Source organism: Ranitomeya variabilis, chromosome 5 (assembly GCF_051348905.1).
Source record: "Ranitomeya variabilis isolate aRanVar5 chromosome 5, aRanVar5.hap1, whole genome shotgun sequence".
In the NCBI taxonomy this organism is placed as follows: Eukaryota; Metazoa; Chordata; class Amphibia; order Anura; family Dendrobatidae; genus Ranitomeya; species Ranitomeya variabilis.
Genome location: NC_135236.1, coordinates 447,368,517 through 447,388,707, shown reverse-complemented (window position 1 = coordinate 447,388,707; position 20,191 = coordinate 447,368,517). Strand labels below are relative to the sequence as shown.

Below are 20,191 nucleotides of genomic sequence, written 5' to 3'. Positions count from 1 at the left end.
GCACGAGTTTAGGTACATGCCACATGCTTTCCAGGTTAGGGAAAAGATTTACTTTAAATCCTCAGGGCGTTTCCCCTCCTCCGGGCGATTCCGTAACACGCAGGGTAGACCCCCCCTGGACCAGTCCTGTTAGATTTTCCTCTGCATGACTCATCCTGGATCTTAGATTACTGAACAAAGTAGTCTTTATCATTTCAGGATGAAGTTTCTTCGTTAAGTAATTGCTTCCTTGGAAGCGCAGGAGTTATTGTTCTCCATGGAAGCTTTTGTCCATGTCCTTATTTCTTCAGGGCATCAGAGACTCCTGCGTTTTGCGGTGGGCAGGACCATTTTCAGTTTGTTACCTTTCCTTTACCTCGCTGACATTCTCATCATGGATCCGTCCTTCATTCTCGAATTTCGTTTTTCAAGGAGTGCCGGTTTCTCATTTAGCATCAAATTGGCCCAGGAGGTCTTGTTTCACAAAAGTCGTCATTCTTTTCGCGGACGCCCCCTGTAGGCTCCCAGTCAGACTGAATCTTTTTTTCCCAAGTGCCGATCTGTCACCAGAAATGTTGGTGACGCATGCCATGCCCCTGTATCAGACTCCTCTGGACTCCCTTGACCTCATCTAGTCCTGGAGGCCCTTAGGAGTTCGCATTTTGAGCTACTTCGAGAAGTCTCTGTCTTGGACGGTAGTGTTTCTTGTGGCCATCACCTCCATTAGGTGTCTCGGAGATGGTGGCTCTTTTCTGTCTCCTCCCTTTTTGGTAGCTTTTTTTACCAGGGTAAGGTGGCTTGCAATCTAATGCCTTCTTTCCTTATCCACTGGTGTTCCACTTTCAACTAAATGAGGATATTATCCTCCCTTCCCTTTCGTTTGGCTCTGACTCGTCCTCCGTAGCATTCTCTCATCAGGATAGACATGATCAGGGTGAAGCGCGTCTACCTGGCTCAGGTCGCCCCCTTTTGGAAGACGGACTCTTTCTTTGTCTTTCCTGAGGGTGCGCATAGAGGCCTTCCAACCTCCATGTCAACGATTGCTCACTGGATCCAGACGGCAATTTGGAGGCATGTCAGATCAGAGCAGAGCGCCTTCTCCTGGGTTTAAGGCACACTCTACCCGGGCAGTGGGCACCTACTGGCAGTACACATAGGACCTCCGCCCTGCATCTCTGCAGAGCAACAACCGGTCCTCCATCCACGTGTTCAACAAATTTTTCAGGGTCCATACCTACGCTTTGGTGGACGCCAACGAGGTAGAAGGATTTTGCAGGTGGCAGTGGTGCGTTCTCCAGCTTGAATGGAGTTTTCTGCTGTTCCCTCGCCTTAGACTGCTTTAGTACGTCACATGGTTTCCCGTGTCCCCCAATGAAGCGATAGGGAAAACAGAATTTTTGGTTACTCACCGTAAAAATCTGTTTCTCGGAGCCTTCATTGGGGGAAACAACACCATTAGGCTGCTTTCACACATCAGTTTTTTGCCGTCAGGCACAATCCGGCGAATTTTGAAAAAAAAAAAAAACGGATCCGGCAAAAGTTGCCGCCGGATCCATTTTTTTCTCATAGACTTGTATTAGCATCGAATTGCTATGGATGGCCTCACGTTTCATCTGTTTTTTGCCGGATCCGTCTAAAATTCGTTTTCCGGCGGCCAGAGAAAACGTACATAGGAACGTTTTTTCTGTCCAGCAAAAAAACGGCCAGCGATGGATCCAGCTAAAAACATACGAAACATGAGGTGAAATAATCGCATCCGGCGACCGAATCCATTTTTTTTATTTACAGAAATCCTGAATTTTCCATTCTGGTTCTCTCCCTCTCCCTGGAACAGGAAGTCCAAACTCTATCCCGGGGTGGAAAAAAATAAAGGTATCTGTTGCATCAGTTTATCACAGTTTGCTCCAGATCCGTTTTTCCAAAATTCGCTGGATTGTGCCTGATGGCAAAAAACTGATGTGTGAAAGTAGCCTTACTGTATTATATTGTTACAGTTTGTGTGTTTTCGTTCTCTTTTACATGTTGCTTCTCCTACTGCTTTCTCACTATGTGATTAACCTAGTGGAGTGTACACTGCTGAGGAGCAGCCAACTTTTTTGTGTATAGTGTCAGCCTCCTAGTGGCAGCAGCACACATCCATGGTTTCCTGTGTCCCCCAGTGAAGGCTCAGAGAAACAGATTTTATGGTAACCAAATATTTAGAATTGAGAGTCCTCAGTGGTTGATACCTTTTAATGGCTAACTGAAAAGATGGTAACAAATTGCAAGCTTTCGAGACTACATACGTCTCTTCATCAGGCAAAGACAAACAAATTCTGAAGAATCACATATTTATGCACAACATAGTATAGGAAAAAAAAAAAAAAAAGGGGAGAGGGGAAAAAAAACATGGATAAGCCAGGTGACATGAAGCAGAATTACCATGGGTGATAAACAGTTACGTCCATAAATATTGGGCCAATTCTTAGATAAGGATTGTTTTATTGTCCTTAGGGTCTGGTTCTAATCTGTGATTAGGGTCTGGTTCTGTTGTGATGACCCCACATGGTCTGATGGGCAAGTTCATTAGTTGATGTAAAAAGACATAAATCCGTGTGACACATTCATTCCTGCATTTAGAGTGTCAAAGGTCGTCATCAGTTTATATTCCCAGACTCTCCTGTCTTTCTGCGATTTGAAGTTACCCTTTAATACAAGTAATTTCATGTCCATAATGTTATGATTTGGGAGACAGAAATGTATTGCCACAGGTATATCCATTCTTTTTTCTCTTATTGTATGGCGATGAGAGTTCATCCTTGTTCTCAGTTTCTGCCCTGTCTCCCCCACATACAGACCCCCAGTTGGACATTTAGTAGATATTATTAAGTACACCACATTAGAAGTGACACAGCTGAATGTACCTGGGATCTTGTAGTCCTGATGTGAGTTGGGGATCTTTATCTTGTCCGTGGTCATTATAAATGGACAGGTTTTAAATTTTTTCTGATTGCAAGGAAAGGTACCTGCAGCTGTTGGAGAGGACAGGGAGCTCTTGACAATGATGCTTCTTAGATTTGGGGGCTGCCTAAAACACAGTAGTGGGGGGTCTGGAAAAATTGCTTGTAGTCGGGCATCTTTTTGCAGTAAAGGTTGTAATTTCCGTGCAGCTCCCCTTAGCACCTCCAGATTTGGATTGTAGGTAACTACTAGAGGTACCCGGTTATTTTCTTCTTTAGTTTTGTAATGTAGCAGGTGATTCCTTGATATTCTGGTGGCTCTTGTGATCTGATTTTCAATTGTTCTTGGATGGTAGCCCTGATTCAAAAAGGTCTTTCTGAGGCGACCAAGGTGTTCATCTCTATCCATTGGGTTGGAACATATACGATTGTATCTGATGACTTGGCTGTAGACAATGGAGTTTGTGTTTTGGATGGAAACTGTCCCATTTAAGGTATGTTGGACGGTCGATTGGCTTCTGATACAGGGATGTCTCTATTTTATTGTTCTGCAGCTTAATGATGGTGTCCAAAAAGTTAATTTCAGTGCAGGAGTAGTTGAGTGTCAAGTTGATGGTGGGATGAAATTGATTAAACTGTTCATGGAACGTCTTTAGCTGTGGTTCAGACTCCGTCCAGATGATTAAAATGTCATCAATGTAGCGGTAGTATGCCAGAGGCCTGATGGGACATGAGGACAAAAAGTCGCTTTCAAGCTTGGCCATGAAAAGATTTGCATACTGTGGGGCCATTTTACTTCCCATTGCTGTGCCAGTCTCCTGTAGATAGATCTTCTTGTCAAACTCAAAGTAATTGTGGGTGAGGATGAATTTTATAAGTTTCACCACAGAATTTGCATCAGTCCCTGTGTTTTCCAGGAAGAATTTGCAGGCATTAATCCATCCTGGTGTGGGATATTGGAGTACAAAGATTCCACATCCATGGTGGCCAGGATGGTTCCTTCTGGTAGAGGACCTATTGCTGATAGTTTATTCAATAGGTCAGTTGTGTCCTGAATGAAGCTGGGTGTATCCTTTACCAGGGGAAAGCTTGCAATTTGTTACCATCTTTTCAGTTAGCCATTAAAAGGTATCAACCACTGAGGACTCTCAATTCTAAATATTTTTCTATCTACTGGCTAACACGGTACCAAGATATATTTCTTTCCTGTATGGTAACCAAAAACACTGTTAGAAATAAGTATACAGCATACCCCTTGACAGGTGAAAATACAGCGGATAACAACTTTGTATTATAGCTGACACACGGCTGCATTGGCTGCGATCTGTATTAGCTTGGATCGTGGCCATTTAAATCATTGTATGCCTCTGTCAATAGCGTCATCTAAGTGGTTAACAGAGCGAACGGGCACTCTCTTCAACCTCCTTGCCACACCCTGTGATTGTCAATGGGATGCCTATGGATCCTATGTCAACCCAAGGCTAAGTAAATATTTTAGTTCCCAAAATTTTTTTTTTTTTGTTAAATTCTTGTGAAATATTTGAAGGGCTAATAATCTTCCTGACAGAAGTTTTGAATGACTTGAGTGGTTCAATTTTTAAAATGCTATCACTTTGGAGGATTTTCCAATATATAGGTCCCTCAAAGTTCTTTTTAAACTGAATAGGTCTGTTTTTTGTCAATTTCCTTGAGAATATAAATTGCTGCTAAAGTGTTAATTCTTCTAACATCCTACAAAATAAAATAAGATTTGAAAAATGATGCTGACATAAAGTACACATGTGGGAAACGTATAATAACGTTAGTCTAATATGTCTGTCTGTAAGGGTATACCAGTCCATAGTTTAAAGATAGAAATTTGATAAATATGTAGAAGAAAATTGCAGATAGTGCTGTGATCTTGGGATTTGTTGGTGGGTGTCCATGCAGTCAGACCCCAGCGATCATAGAATTATTCTCGATCTGTGGATAAGGGCTAACTTTGAATTGTAGGATTGCCGTTTAATTGATAATGTACTGTACATTATGGATTGTCTTCTTTGAACTGTAGAAATGTATTCCTAACTCTACGCATGTGTAATAAAATGGATTGCGTTTGACTAGGTTTGCTTGTAGAATAAATTGGATATGTTTTGTGCCATGCAAGGATTTGATGATTATACATAACAATAAATATTTTTCAAATCTTCAGACGACTCCAGTAACGGCACTACCAGCATTACAAGTTCACGGCCATATAGTTGGTTCTCAGCCCTCACCTTACCCTCCTACCACAACATTAAGTCACCCTGCAGAACAAACGAAAAAACCAGGACAAAACTTCATGTGCCTGTGGCAATCGTGCAAAAGGTATGAGGGTTATGAAATGAGGTTCACATTCAGCAATGTGCTTCTTAATCTTTTTTTTATTTATTAAGCACTTATATACCTATTAAATGCTTCCACATCTTATGGACATTGTAATTTTATACGGGGGTTTCCAGAAGTCAGATATTGGGGAAGAGTCTTCAGTCAGCCTGTCTTGTAACAACCGTTTACAGCTAGCAGATTACAAATATATTTTGAACATTTTTGTAATTTTTGAGTAATCTTTCCCCCCTGCTTTTTATAAGGTGGTTTGAAACTCCGTCCCAAGTGTTCTACCATGCTGCAACAGAGCATGGTAGTAAAGATGCATATCCTGGGCAGTGCCTATGGGAAGGTTGTGAACCCTTTCAGAGACAGAGGTTTTCTTTTATTACTCACTTACAGGTAAGTTACTGTATGGCTAAAGTGGCCATACGCCATATACAGCTGTCACCTGAGCTCACCTGGCTTAAAGTGAACCTGTCACCAGGTTACTTACCATAAGGTAAGTCACCACCTTTCATGCCTGATATACAGCATTCTATAATGCTGTATATCTGCCCCCAACCTGAGCTGCAAGTGAAGAAAAATGTTATTATACTCATCTGAGGAGCGGTCTGGTCGGAGGTGTGTCGCTCTTGTTGGTCTGGCGCGTCCCATCTCATTACGATCGCCACCATCATTGCTTCATGTGGATGACGCGTCCCTAGGGCAGAGTAAAGTACTTCAGTGCACAAGCGCCGGAGCTCTTTGACCTTTTCCGGCACTTGCGCACTGCAGTACTTTACTCTGCCCTCAACAGGCCAGAAAAGTACACCTGTGCAGGAGCACGAGGCCGGGGGAGACTATGGATGACATAGGGACGTGTCATCCACACGAAGCAAGAAAGAGGGCGGTGATCCTAAGAAGGGAGGCATCGGACCAAGGCCAGCAACATCCATCTGACCTGACTGTCCTGCAGGTGAGTGTAATAAGTTTTTTCTTCTCTTACAGATTATAGCATTATAAAAATAATGCTGTATATCAGGCCTGAAAGGTGGTAGCCGTATCTCATATTGGTCTCACCTTGTGACGGGTAGCCTTTAAAGAATCAAGCAATGAGCTTTACTGCATTTCATTAGACTTGGCAGCTTGATCACTTTAAGTCACTTCCATACATGCTGATAATCTGCATAATGAAACACTAAATTGTCTGTTTTTACCCTGTTTAAGTAGTTTTTTAATTTATTTGTTAGGGTTGCGGGCAAAGAGCTGGGTTTTTAACATAAAATGATGATTTATGCACAGAATGCTTTGTTTTATGTGTTTGAATTAGTTGTATAATTCTGGTGTGCTTACAGGACAAACATTGCTCAAGAGAAGCTCTCCTTGCTGGATTGAAACAAGAAGAGCAGACCCATGCTGGAAATCAAAAAACTTCCACTAAGTAAGAACAATAAATGTCTTGCATGCCCAAAGCACAAATTTTGTAAATTGGCCATACAATTCCAAAGCACACTTTATAGGTCTCCTATGTTCTGAACCTCTGTTTTATTGCTTAAAGGGGTTTTTCCCACAAAGTAATGTTTTAAACAATAGATCTTGGACTAATAACAATTTCTACAATAATAAAACGTTTTGCAATTGTGTGTTGTCTGTGTGTGTAAAGCACCGTGGAATATGTTAGAGCTATATAAAAATAAAGAATATATGCACACACACACCTCAAGAAAATAAAGGGAACACTAAGGCCCCACATCCTAGATATCACTGAATGAAATATTCCAGTTGTAAATCTTTATTCATTACATAGTGGAATGTGTTGAGAACAATAAATCCTAAAAATTTTCAACGTTAATCACAACTACATCCCATCGAGGTCTGGAGTTGGAATGATGCTCAAAATCAAAGCGGAAAATGAAGTTACAGGCTGATCCAACTTCAGTGGAATTGCCTCAAGACAAGGGAATGATGCTCAGTAGTGTGTGTGGCCTCCACGGGCCTGTGCGACCTCCCTACAATTAATGGGCATGTTCCTGATGAGGCGGTTGTGGTGCAACGTGACATTGGTGGATGGTGTGAGACATGATGTCCCTGATGTGTTCAATCGGATTCAGGTTTGAGAAATGGTCCATAGCTTCAATGCCTTCATCTTGCAGGAACTGCTGACAGACTCCAGCCACATGAGGTCTGGCATTGTCCTGAATTAGGAGGAACCCAGGGCCAACCGCACCAGCATATGGTCTCACAAGGGGTCTGAGGATCTCATCTCGGTACCTAATGGCTGTCAGGCTACCTCTGGCGAGCACATGGAGGGCTGTGCGGCCCTCCAAAGAATTGCCACCCCACACCATTACTGACCCACTGCCAAACCGGTCATGCTGAAGGATGTTGCAGGCAGCAGATCGCTCTCCACGGCGTCTCCAGACTGTCACGTCTGTCACGTGCTCAGTGTGAACATGCTTTCATCTGAAGAGCACAGGGCGCCAGTGGTGAATTTGCCAATCCTGGTGTTCTGTGGCAAATGCCAAGCGTCCTGCACGGTGTTGGGCTGTGAGCACAACCCCCATCTGTGGATGTCAGGCACTCAGACCATCCTCATGGAGCCAGTTTCTAACCTTTTGTGCAGACACATGCACATTTGTGGCCTGCTGGAGGTCATTTTGCAGGGCTCTGGCAGTGCTCCTCCTGTTCCTCCTTGCACAAAGGCTGAGGTAGCGGTCCTGCTGCTGGGTTGTTGCCCTCCTACGGCCCCCTCCACGTCTCTTGGTGTACTGGCCTGTCTGCTGGTAGCGCCTCCAGCCTCTGGACACTACGCTGACAGACACGGCAAACCTTCTTGCCACAGCTCGCATTGATGTGCCATCCTGGATGAGCTGCACTACCTGAGCCACTTGTGTGGGTTGTAGAGTCCGTCTTATGCTACCATGAGTGTGAAAACACAACCAACATTGAAAAGTGACCAAAACATCAGCCAGAAAGCATTGGTACTGAGATGTGATCTGTGGTCCCCACCTCCAGAACCACTCCTTTATTGAGTGTGTCTTGATAATTGCCAATAATTTCCATCTGTTGTCTATTCCATTTGCACAACAGCATGTGACATATGAAATTGATTGTCAAACAGTGTTGCTTCCTAAGTGGACAGTTTGATTTCACAGAAGTTTGATTTACTTGGAGTTATATTCTGTTGTTTAAGTGTTCCCTTTTTTTGAGCGGTGTAATATGTATGTATGTGTCATGTTCGTCACATACGACAGCTCCTGGTAAGAGGAGGAAGCATAAGTTTCTGCTACTTTCTCACGTAAAAAAACACATTTCCCTACCTTCCTTTATTACCTGTTTCTGCCATGTCTCCAGCACTCTGAGCTCATCGGAAACCAAGTCAGTGACATAAGAGCTCTATGAGGTGCGAAACTTATATGTCACTGACTTGATTTATGATGAGTTTACATGACTGAAGAAGCAGCAGAAACCCTCACTCCTGTGATAAGAGGCAGACTTTTGCTACTTTCCCTGGCCATTAGCTGTGGATTGTTTGGACTATGAACTGGAGGAGCTCGGTATGGTTGGACACAGCAAATAACAGTACTTAGCAGAAACACATTTATAAGTTTATCTCGGCACATGAACATTTTTTGACACATCTTTTGTTGAACTTATTATTATTTCAAGATCTCTTATTTGATATGTACTGTACTTGGCAGCAAATTATATACCATTAAGAGTGCATGAACGCATTAATCAGGTAAGTTCATTTTTTGACTGTTCACACTACTAGATGCTTGTTTAGACAAGCCTTTCAGGAGTTCTCCAGGAAAAGGATGACCACTGGACAAACCCTGCTTAAAGGGGTTGTCCAGTACTCGTACAATTTCTCCTGAATCTCGATGTTTTCCCCTAGTAAAATTACAACGCCTATACGCACCTTAGGTCCCGGTGACGTTCCAGTGGTGTCAGCCCTGGCCCTCCCAGGACTGGCGTGACGTGCTATTCCAGTGATGATGGAGCTGCTATTTCTGGGTAATTGTGTAATATTGTTGTGTCAAGTGGATGCAGCAGCCATTCGGCTACTGCTGATCAGTTGCAGCCTTTACTGTTTTGTCATTAGCTCTGAGAATAATGAATGAGCTGCAGCTGATCAGTAGCTGCTGATTTTCTTTAGCAGTCATGTGACTCCCCAGGAATAGCCATTTCAGAATCACTGAACAACACTGTTGTGGCTGGTTACTATGTTGTTTTTATTTTCTCTGGGGCCCTGATTTGTTCACGCAGGTGTTGTATGGTAATGAGCAACCCCTTTAATGTCCATTCATGCCTGTTCAGTAATGATATAGCAGCCAGTATTGAGGTGTTTATTTTATATAGCTCCAACCCTATGGACCAAAAATGTGATTTCCTGATGATCCTTGTAATAGTAAATAAGTTAGATATTCTCATGCCTTCATACAAGCTACATTAAGACTCGCCAATACTGCTGTTTTGTTTTCTAGTAGATGGTCTATGGCACACAATCTTGGTGTAGGATGAATTGTGTAGCTACATGTAGATGTTTAATGTCTTAGATAAGGAGCTGACATTTTAACTAGTATTCATTTTCTCCCCTCTAGACAAACCCCATCAGGGACATCCAACCCTCGAACTCAAAAAGCGATTGTGAACCATCCAAGTGCTGCCCTCATGGCACTGAGGCGGGGATCAAGGAACCTGGTTTTTAGAGACTTTACAGTATGTTTAATTGTAACCTTAAAGGATGTTTGCCAGATGGGTTCATTCGTATACTTGCTAAATGTACATTTAGATACTAAAATATTTAGAATTGAGAGTCCTCAGTGGTTGATACCTTTTAATGGCTAACTGAAAAGATGGTAACAAATTGCAAGCTTTCGAGACTACACAGGTCTCTTCATCAGGCATAGACTAATACAAATTCTGAAGAATCACATATTTACACACAACATAGCACAGAACTGTCAATATTGGAAAGTTCCTACATTAGGAGTGAATGTTTTGTTGTCCTCTGGGGTCTGGTTCTGTCTGAAGTGCAAACTCCTTAATTGATGTAAAAAGACATAAATCCATGCGACACATTAATTCCTGCACTGAGTGTGTCAAAGGTCATCATAAGTTTATACTCCCAGATTCTCCTGTCTCTCTGAGATTTGAAGCTACCTTTCAATACAAGTAATTTCATGTCCATAATGCTGTGATCAGGCATACAAAAATGTTTGGCCACAGGTAGATCCATTCTTTTTTCTTTTATTGTATGGCTGTGAGAATTTATCCTTGTTCTCATTTTTTGCCCTGTCTCCCCAACATACAGACCCCCAGTTGGACATTTACTACAAATAATTAGGTACACCACATTAGATGTGATGCAGCTGAAGGTACCTGGGATCTTGTAGTCCTGATGTGAGCTGGGGATCATTATCTTGTCCGTGGTCATTATAAATGGACAGGTTTTACATTTTTTCTGGTTGCAAGGAAAGGTACCGGCAGCTGTTGGAGAGGACAGAGAGCTTCTGACAATGATGCTTCTTAGATTGGGGGGCTGCCTAAAACACAGTAGTGGGGGGTCTGGAAAAATGGATTGTGAGCGGGCATCTTTTTGTAGTAAAGGTTGTAATTTCCGTGCAGCTCCCCTTAGCACCTCCAGATTTGGATTGTAGGTAACTACTAGAGGCACACGGTTCTTTTCTTCTTTAGCTTTGTAATGTAGCGGGTGATTCCTTGATATTCTTTTGGCTCTTGTGATCTGGTGCTGTGATCTGGTGCTGTGCTGTGTTGTGCATAAATATGTGATTCTTCAGAATTTCTTTTAGTCTTTGCCTGATGAAGAGACCTGTGTAGTCTCGAAAGCTTGCAATTTGTTACCATCTTTTCAGTTAGCCATTAAAAGGTATCAACCACTGAGGACTCTCAATTCTAAATATTTTTCTATCTACTGGCTAACACGGTACCAAGATATTTATCTTTCCTGTATCATTTAGATACTAGTATTTCAGATGCTGCGTTTTCAGTTCTGATATCCGTATCTTTGCGATTAAATTGAACGTGCCGGATATCAGACTTGAAAATATTGTAATTGGATAACTTAATCATTTAAACTGTTGAGGCCCAAAACCTTAATCCTTTACCGAGTCCTTTCCTTTCATGGAGGTGCGCATTTGTGCTATAGAGCTGACCTCAGCCTGCAAGTTCAGGACAATTGAAGATCACCTAAAAAACAAAGTACCGTATTTTGCGGATTATAAGACGCTCCGGATTATAAAAAGCTCCCCAAATTTTGAGAAAAATAGGGAAATAAAATATTTTTTAATAAAATGGTGGTGCTTCTTATAATCCATGTGCCTTATTGCTTACAGGGGTTGGTGGCAGCGGTGACGCTTGGTCCCAGGGTCGCTGCTGGAGGAGGCAGGAGTGGGGTGAAGCCACAGGTTGGGATGAGGGGGTGTTCCTATGTGCGGCGCGCTGCTGCAGGTGTCTGGTGCTGCTGCTGGGGCTATGCCTACATTTTGTGAAAGGCCAGAGCCCCCCCCCCGCAGTTCCATGGTTTCCTGTGTGGTGGACTCTGGGGAAAATGGCCGCTGGGGGGCAGATGAAGATCTCTGCACCAAGATCTCGGGAGATGAGATCTCGGCGCTGAAATCTCATCTCCTGAGATCTCCAGCTGCGCATGCGCCAACCCCCGGGGCCATTTTCCCCAGAGTCCACCACCCTGGAAACCATGGAACTGCGGGGGCTCTGGCCTTTCACAAGATGTTGGCAGAGCCCCCGCAGCACCACCGGACACCCCTTCATCCCAGCCTGCGGCCTGCAGCAACGGTAACAGTAAGGTATATCTGCATTATAAGACGCACCCCCATTTCCCCCAAAAATTTGGGAGGGAGAAGTGCGTCTTATAATCTGAAAAATACGGTAATCGCACAACTTCATCAATGGAAAAATAACATTTCACAAAATGGCAACAATTTATTATTTGAAAACATAAAAGAAAAAAAAAAAAGCATTCATTTGGTTTCTTTGTAACCTTACATATGGACGCAATAGTTAACCTCATTTTTACCACACAGCAATGGTCCATTTAGAAGACCTGATAATCATAAGAATGTTTATTCTGAATTGGCCAATGCATTCATACTTGAGGTATCAGGTCTTTTATGGAGGCTTGAAAATCATTGTTGTCAGCAGCACATTGCCCGATGTAAAAAGGCTTCATGTGTCGGCCCTTATAAACGGGCAAATAAACCTACACCAATAAACTTTTATATAGTCAATTGGCAAAAACTATTACATCCAGATAAACCATTAGTGCCATTAAAAAAATAAACTTAAAAAAAAAATTTAGATTTTCAGTTTGTTATATGCTGTATTAACCCCTTTCTGCCCTCAGACGGGATAGTACGTCCGATGGCAGATCCTCTGCTTTGATGCGGGCTCCGGCAGTGAGCCCGCATCAAAGCCGGGACATGTCAGCTGTTTTGAACATCTGACATGTGCCCGCAATAGGCGCGAGTGGAATCGCGATCCACCCGCACCTATTAACTATTGCGTATCACCCCTACTCTGGAACCCTCTACCACAACACATCAGACTCTCGCCCACCATCGAAACCTTCAAAAAGAATCTGAAGACCCACCTCTTCCGACAAGCCTACAACCTGCAGTAACCACCGATCAACCAACCGCTGCACGATCAGCTCTATCCTCACCTACTGTATTCTCACCCATCCCTTGTAGATTGTGAGCCCTCGCGGGCAGGGTCCTCACTCCTCCTGTACCAGTTATGACTTGTATTGTTCAAGATTATTGTACTTGTTTTTATTATGTATACCCCTCCTCACTTGTAAAGCGCCATGGAATAAATGGCGCTATAACAATAAATAATAATAATAATAATAATAATAATAATAATAACTAGTTAAAAGCCGCTGTCAAACTCTGACAGCAGCATTTAACAAGTCCATCCGGCTGGAAATGCGCTCATCGGTGACCTCCGTCACGTGATCGGGGTGATCAGCGCGTCGGCATAACAACCCAGAGGTCTCCTTGAGACCTCTTTGTTGTTGACGCCGGCTTGTTATGAGCGCCACCCTGTGGTCGGCGCTCATAGCAATGCTGTAATTCTACTACATAGGGGCGATCTGAGCATCGCCTCTATGTAGCAGAGCCGATAGAGTTGTGACAGCTTCTAGTCTCCCATAGAGAGGCTATTGAAGCATGGCAAATTTAAAAAAAAAGTTTTTAAAAATATGAAAAAAATATAAAAGTTTAAATCACCTCCCTTTCACCCCATTCAAAATAAAACAATAAAAAAAAATCAAACCTACACATATTTGTATTTGTATCGGAATTGCCCGATCTATGAATTAAAAAAAAAAAAAGGATTAACCTGATCGCTAAACGGCGTAGCGATAAAAAAAAATAAAAATGCAAGAATTAAGTTTTTTTGATCGCCGCAACGATGCATTAAAATGCAATAACGGGTGATCAAAAGAATGTACCGTATTTTCTGGTGTATGGGCGTATAAGACGACCCCCAACTTTTCCATATAAAATATGGAATTTGGGATATACCCGCCGTATAAGACGGGGGTCATCTTATACGCCCAGTCATCTTATACGGCGTGTGGTTCCCAGGGTCTGGAGGAGAGGAGACTCTCCTTCAGGCCCTGGGATCCATATTCATGTAAAAAATATAGAATAAAAATAAAAAATATGGATATACTCACCCCTCCGACGGACCCTGGCTCTCAGCGGTGCAAGCGTCTGCCTCCGTTCCTAAGATTGCAGTGAGTGAAGGACCTGCGATGACGTCGGCGGTCACGTGACCGCTCATGTGACCGCGACGTCATCGAAGGTCCTTCACTCACTGCATTCTTCGGAACGGAGGCAGACGCTTGCACCGCTGAGAGCCAGGGTCCGTCGGAGGGGTGAGTATATCCATATTTTTTATTTTTATTTATTTTTTACATGAATATGGATCCCAGGACCTGAAGGAGAGTCTCCTCTCCTTCAGACCCTGGGAACCATCCAGGATCGCTCTGTGCACCCGTACCCGGCGTATTAGACGACCCCCGACTTTTGGGACAATTTTTAGGGGTTAAAAAGTAGTCTAATACGCCGGAAAATACGGTATCTGCACCAAAATGGTATCATTAAAAACGCCAGCTCGGCATGCAAAAAAAAAGTCCTCACCCGACCCCAGATCACGAGAAATGGAGACGCTACAGGTATCAGAAAATGGCACAATTTTTTTTAGCAAACTTTGGAATTTTTTTCCACCGCTTTGATTAAAAAAAAAAAAAAAACCTAGACATGTTTAGTGTCTATGAACTCGTAATGACATGGAGAATCATAATGGCAGGTCAGTTTTAGCATTTAGTAAGCCTAGCAACAAAAAAAAAGGCAAACAAAAAAACAAGTGTGGGATTGCACTTTTTTTGCAATTTCACCGCACTTAATTTTTTTTCCCGTTTTCTAGTAAAAGACATGGTAAAACCAATGGTGTCGTTCAAAAGTACAACTCGTCCCACAAAAAAAATAAGCCCTCACATGGCCATATGGACGGAAAAATAAAAAAGTTATGGCTCTGAGGAGGGGAGCAAAAAACGAAAGCGCAAAACTGAAAAAAAGCTGGGGTCACGAAGGGGTTAAAAGGTGCCATAGTAAAGTCTTACTCTCTCTGGCATATGTCGATGGGGAAAAAAAACAAGTTATGTCTCTTGAAATGCTGGGTGACGAAATAAAAACTGGCTGCAGCGGTAAGAGATTAATAATAAAAAAAAGCCTAAAGTTTTAGCACTCGGCTACATGGCAAAGTTCCTATGTATCAGATACAGAATCTCCTGGTGACCATTAACTTTCGGCAGGAGATCTGGCTTTGTGTGCAGGGAGCTATGCTGGCAGTCATAACACATAAAATATTGCTGAAGAACATTTTTTGTTGGCCAGTGTAATCGTAAATTAGCTAAATATGCTGGTGTATATTGTAAATCATGTGGTGAAATGTTCTTGTATTTTATTTTTCTTCTGTAAAGGATGAAAAAGAGGGACCAATCACAAAACACATCCGTTTAACAGCTGCCTTAATATTAAAAAATGTTGCAAAACACTCAGAATGTGGTCGTAGGTAAGTGCAAAACCAGTGATTTGTTAATCTAATGTACACAGAGCCCTCCTATACCAAACGTTTTAGGATTTGTAATCCTGTGACCACAATATGTAGTCTGCGTAGGCTAAGTTCACTCGTTGCGTGTTTGCTACGTTTTTTTTCTCAAGGCAAAACCTGCTCTCTTGGCAATAAAAATGCTGCTTATGAAAAGTAGGCTTTGCTGTGTTGTCTCTTATGCATGCTGATACAGTTTAGTGGCCAATAATCATGATGTAACTTCTTTTAAGGTTTTTGCACCAAAAACGCATCATAACCTGATACCTGCATTGTTATATGTGTTTTTGCACTTAATCATTGCTATCAACGGGTAAAAAAAACTGCAAAAATTCTGGAAAAAAAGTGACATTCTGCAGTTTGCAAAAAGGCAGTAGTTTTCCAAGTCAGTCAGGAAAAAACCCAATGTGTGTACATGAGATTTCTGAAATGCCATAGCTTTTGCTGTTACTGTAAAACACAGTTTAAAATTTGCCTTAAAAAAACCCAATTTGTGAACATAGCCTTACAGTGGTTTGGTATTAATTGTACAGTAGCAATTTTCCTCTTGGGTGATTGTGCATTACTATATGACCTATACATTGGCTTTTTGTTTCTGCATAGATCATTAAAGAGACATGAAAATCACTTATCGGTTCTAGCCCTTAGTAATATGGAAGCTTCCTCTACACTTGCCAAATGCCTTTATGAACTCAATAATACAGCTCATAGTACAGAACAAGAAACAGACTGTGAAATGCTACAGTGAGCGAGGAGCCTGAGGTGCAGCTAGGACTGGGAATCGCAGAACATTTCAAGTACTGTTACTGAAGAAAGCACTAAGTCTTAATGGAGATCATAGATGGCGTTTCCGCCTCCCACGTTCGCAGGGAGGACGCATCACACTCGGATCACTAGCGGAATCCCTTTGTTCTGTGTAAGAAGACGGAAAGTAACTGCCATTGGGATTTTCAACCAGCGGTCTGCGGGGTGTATTTCACACTTGATCAGTCCTGAAGGAAACTGGTGCATTCAAAAGTCAGTACCATCCACATTGGAGTATACTTGGAAGCGTTGTAAAACCTACATGAGCAGATGAAATAGAAGCATTAAATATTTTTATCTTTATCCAAAAAGGAGCACATTTTTATATTTACAAAACTGTTTGAGCTGGTTTGAATAAAAAAAAATTAAAAAAAAATGTCAGCACACCCGTAACCCCTTGATGTTGGTGGGTGCCACCAATTTCTTGCTATGGATTGTGTGTTTTTGTTTAGAAATCAGTAGCTTGGTTTTCTTACTTGAGCCAATATATTTTCACGTATTTATTATCATAAAAAGAAAAATTACCAGTCTGAATAGATCCTGTAAATATTTGTGAATAGAGCACCATGCCACTGCAGCCACTGGAAGAGACGCATTCTGTGGTGTCCTAGAAGCATTATAACTAGGTTCTAAAGTTTTCTAAACTTTCCTGTCAATTGTAACTAATTGTGATATATTCTACGCAGTGGATGAATGTTCATTAAATCTATGTAAATAATTCAGAAAAGGTACTGATGCTGTAAAGTCAAAACAGTTTTGTGGAACTGTGATATCCCTCCTTCCTCCCCCACCCATACACTTTTTTTTATTTTATTATTTGTATTATACACCTTGTAGAACTCATTTGCTGGCTGAAAGAGTATGGAATAATATATCACATGTCATTTTTGTAGAAGAAAAACTATTTGAAGGTATTTTGGTTTCCCCTCTAACATATATCCACTGTAAACGTTTGTCATGGTGCAGGCTCAGAGCTTGTACAGAATTTTTTGTATTTGTAAATTGGTTTAAATACATGGATTTTTATACAGGTTTTCTCCTGTGTTATATTTGCATTATGTGCAGGTATGATATTTTCTTCACTACTTTTTCTATCTTAATATAGTGTGGAATTTTATTGTATTATTCTTCCATTCTTAATACTGTACCACATTCCTGCTCAGATCCTGCTCACGTCTTTAAATTTGTCTTTCCTTTCCCACCTTCTCACATTGGCGTGAAGTGTATCCATTTATAACTGCCTATTGCCTGTTGTATTAGCATCCAAAAATGTGGAAAAATTCCCAACCACCATTTCTGCTGTGTCCGTAGGATGTGCAGTAAAGATATAGACCTAACAGTTTATGTTATAGAATGGCTTTATTTACTTTGGTGACTGTTTATAGTTTTTAAATAAAAGACTGAACATTTCCTGGCCTCTTATTTTAAGGATATGTATCATGTTGGTGGCAACCAGAGAAACCTCTGATCAGTTGTATATTGAACCTTTTATACCAAAGTTTACATGATGAGTATTTGGTGCGTTTTTGAAGCTGCAGAATTTCTGAACCAATTCGCCAAATTAGCTTACTAGCATTTTCTCATTGCATTTGAGTGTTTTGTTTTTTTTTATGTTTCTTGGTCTTTTTTCAGCTGCATTTTGTCTCCTTTTGGTATGTCATGTTTTAAATAAAACTGCTTTGTTTTGACCTTCCTGCTATTTTCATAACTCTTTGTTGATGATGTCGGGTGCGGATTTACATGCTTATTTTTATCTGCAGAGTTTCCTTATCTCATTCAAATCTATGGGGAAATCTGTAAATAACTTGTATATTTACCGCAAGAGAAAATAAAAGGTTGGGGATTTCTAATTCGCTCTGCAAGTAAGTTTTTGCAGTGTGAAATCAAAAAAAGCACAGTAGTCATGAGATATTATATAAATCCCATATGCACTGCTGGAATTGTAATACGTTGTGTTTCTTGCATACAAAAATATACAGTGGAAAAAAGTCACTAAATACTCATCATAGGAACGTGGCCCAAAGGCTCTGACTGTGTTTTATTTGTTCATCCGTTCATAGTTTAAACATGAAAAAATATCTTGTGTAGCAATAAAGCATACAGTGGCTTGCAAAAGTATTCACCCTTCTTGGTTTTTACCTATTTTGTTACATTACAGCGTGTTTTAATATTTTTGTAATCCGACTTGTGTGTGATGCACCAGCACTAAATAGTGTAAGTTGGTGAAGTGAGAAAAATATAGGAATAAATTAAATTTATGGGACCAAATAACAAAAAATTGGAATGTGCATATGTATTCACCCCTTTTGCGATTAAGCCATTAACAATTTCTGGTGCAAGCAATTACCTTCATTTGTCACATGCTTAGTGAAAGGAAGTCTGCCTGTGTGCAATCTAAGTGCCACATGGTCTTTCAGTATATACACACACCTTTTTTTAAAAGACCACAGAGACTGCAACACCATTACGCAATAGGCATCACTAACCAAACACCATGAAGACCAAGGAGATCTCCAAACAAGTCAGGAACAAAGTAGTTGAAGTACAGTTCAGGGTTGGGTTATTTAAAAAAAAAAGAAAAAAAAAAAATCCCAATCTCTGATGATCCCCCGGAGCATCATCAAATCCATTATCATATGGAAAGAACATGGTACCACAACAAACCTGCCAAGAGAGGGCTGCCCACCAAAACTCTCAGCCTGGGAAAGGAGTGCATTATTCAGAGAGGCAGCACAGAGGCCAACTGTAACCCTGAAGGAGCTGCAGCGTTCCTAGCAGAGACTGAAGTACCTGTCCATACGACCACATAAGGCTGGTTTCACACTTGCGGAGGGCAAAGCTGCGGAGGGCTGCGTAGTTCCTCCGTTAAGCCCCACCCACTTCCGCACCTCTTCCACTCAGCTCTGCCAACGTTGGCATGCGTCCTGCGTACCTATCTTTAACATTGGGTACGCAGGCCATGCGAATGTATGCGGATGCCTCTGCATGCGTCGTTTTGACGCTGTGCCAAACGCAACATGTTGCCGTTTGTTGCAGTCGCTCAGCGTCTAAACGACGCATGTGGAGGCATCCGCATACATTCGCATGGCCTGCATACCCAATGTTAAAGATAGGTACGCAGGACGCATGCCGACGTAGGCGGAGCTGAATGGTAGAGGTGAGGCAGTTGGCTGGGCCTAAAGGAACTATGCAGCCCTTCACAGCTCTGCCCTACGCAAGTGTGAAACCAGCCTAAGCTGTACATTCCATAGAGGTGGCATTTATGGAAGAGTGAGGAGAAAAAAGCCTTACGCACAAAAATTGTAAAGCTTGTTTTGAGGTTGCCAAAATACATGTGGGAGACTCCCCAAATGTATGGAGCAAGGTGCTGTGGTCAGATGAGACAAAAATTTAACTTTCTGGCCACCAAGGTAAATTCTATATCTGCACCAAACTAATACAGCTCTTCACCCTAAGAACACAATCCCCACAGAGAAACGTGGTGGTAGCTTCATGCCATGGGGAGGGTTTTTGGCAGTAGGGACAGGGAAAATGTTCCGAATTGAGGGGAAGATGGATGGTGCAAAACCTGTTTTATTTTGTCAGTGATTTGAGACTGAAACGGAGGTTCACCTTCCAACAAGAAATGACCCAAAGCAGACTGCTAAAGCAACACACGAGTGGTTTAAGGGGAACCATGTAAATATTTTGGAGTGACCTAGTTAATGCCCAGACCTTAATCCAATTGAGAATCTGTGGTTAGACTTTCATTGTTGTCCACCAGAGGAAACAATCTAAATTGGAAGGAGCTGGATCAGTTTTGCGTTGAGGAATGGGCAAAAATCCCAGTGGCAAGTTGTGGAAAGCTCATAGAGACTTATGCAAAGCGACTTGCAGCTGTAATTACTGCAAAAGGAGGCTCTACAAAGTACTGACTTTACAATGGTGAGTAAGTCTGCACACTGAGGTTTTCAGTTATTTTGTCCTATTTGTCGTTT

The 20,191-nt window shown here is 41.8% G+C and overlaps 1 protein-coding gene across 4 annotated transcripts in view; it reads left to right on the top strand.

Annotated features, from left to right (window-relative positions):
* Positions 1-17,623, top strand: part of ARID2 (AT-rich interaction domain 2) — a 132,506-nt gene extending 114,883 nt beyond the window's left edge. For all 4 annotated transcript variants that reach the window (XM_077265400.1, XM_077265398.1, XM_077265397.1 and 1 more), the window contains exons 16-21: positions 5,110-5,267; positions 5,531-5,669; positions 6,605-6,690; positions 9,854-9,971; positions 15,283-15,374; positions 16,014-17,623. In XM_077265400.1, the coding sequence (XP_077121515.1) occupies positions 5,110-5,267; positions 5,531-5,669; positions 6,605-6,690; positions 9,854-9,971; positions 15,283-15,374; positions 16,014-16,158 (738 nt within the window). In that variant the 3' untranslated portion in view covers positions 16,159-17,623. The remainder of the gene's footprint in view (positions 1-5,109; positions 5,268-5,530; positions 5,670-6,604; positions 6,691-9,853; positions 9,972-15,282; positions 15,375-16,013) is intronic.
* The last annotated feature ends 2,568 nt before the right edge of the window (positions 17,624-20,191 follow it).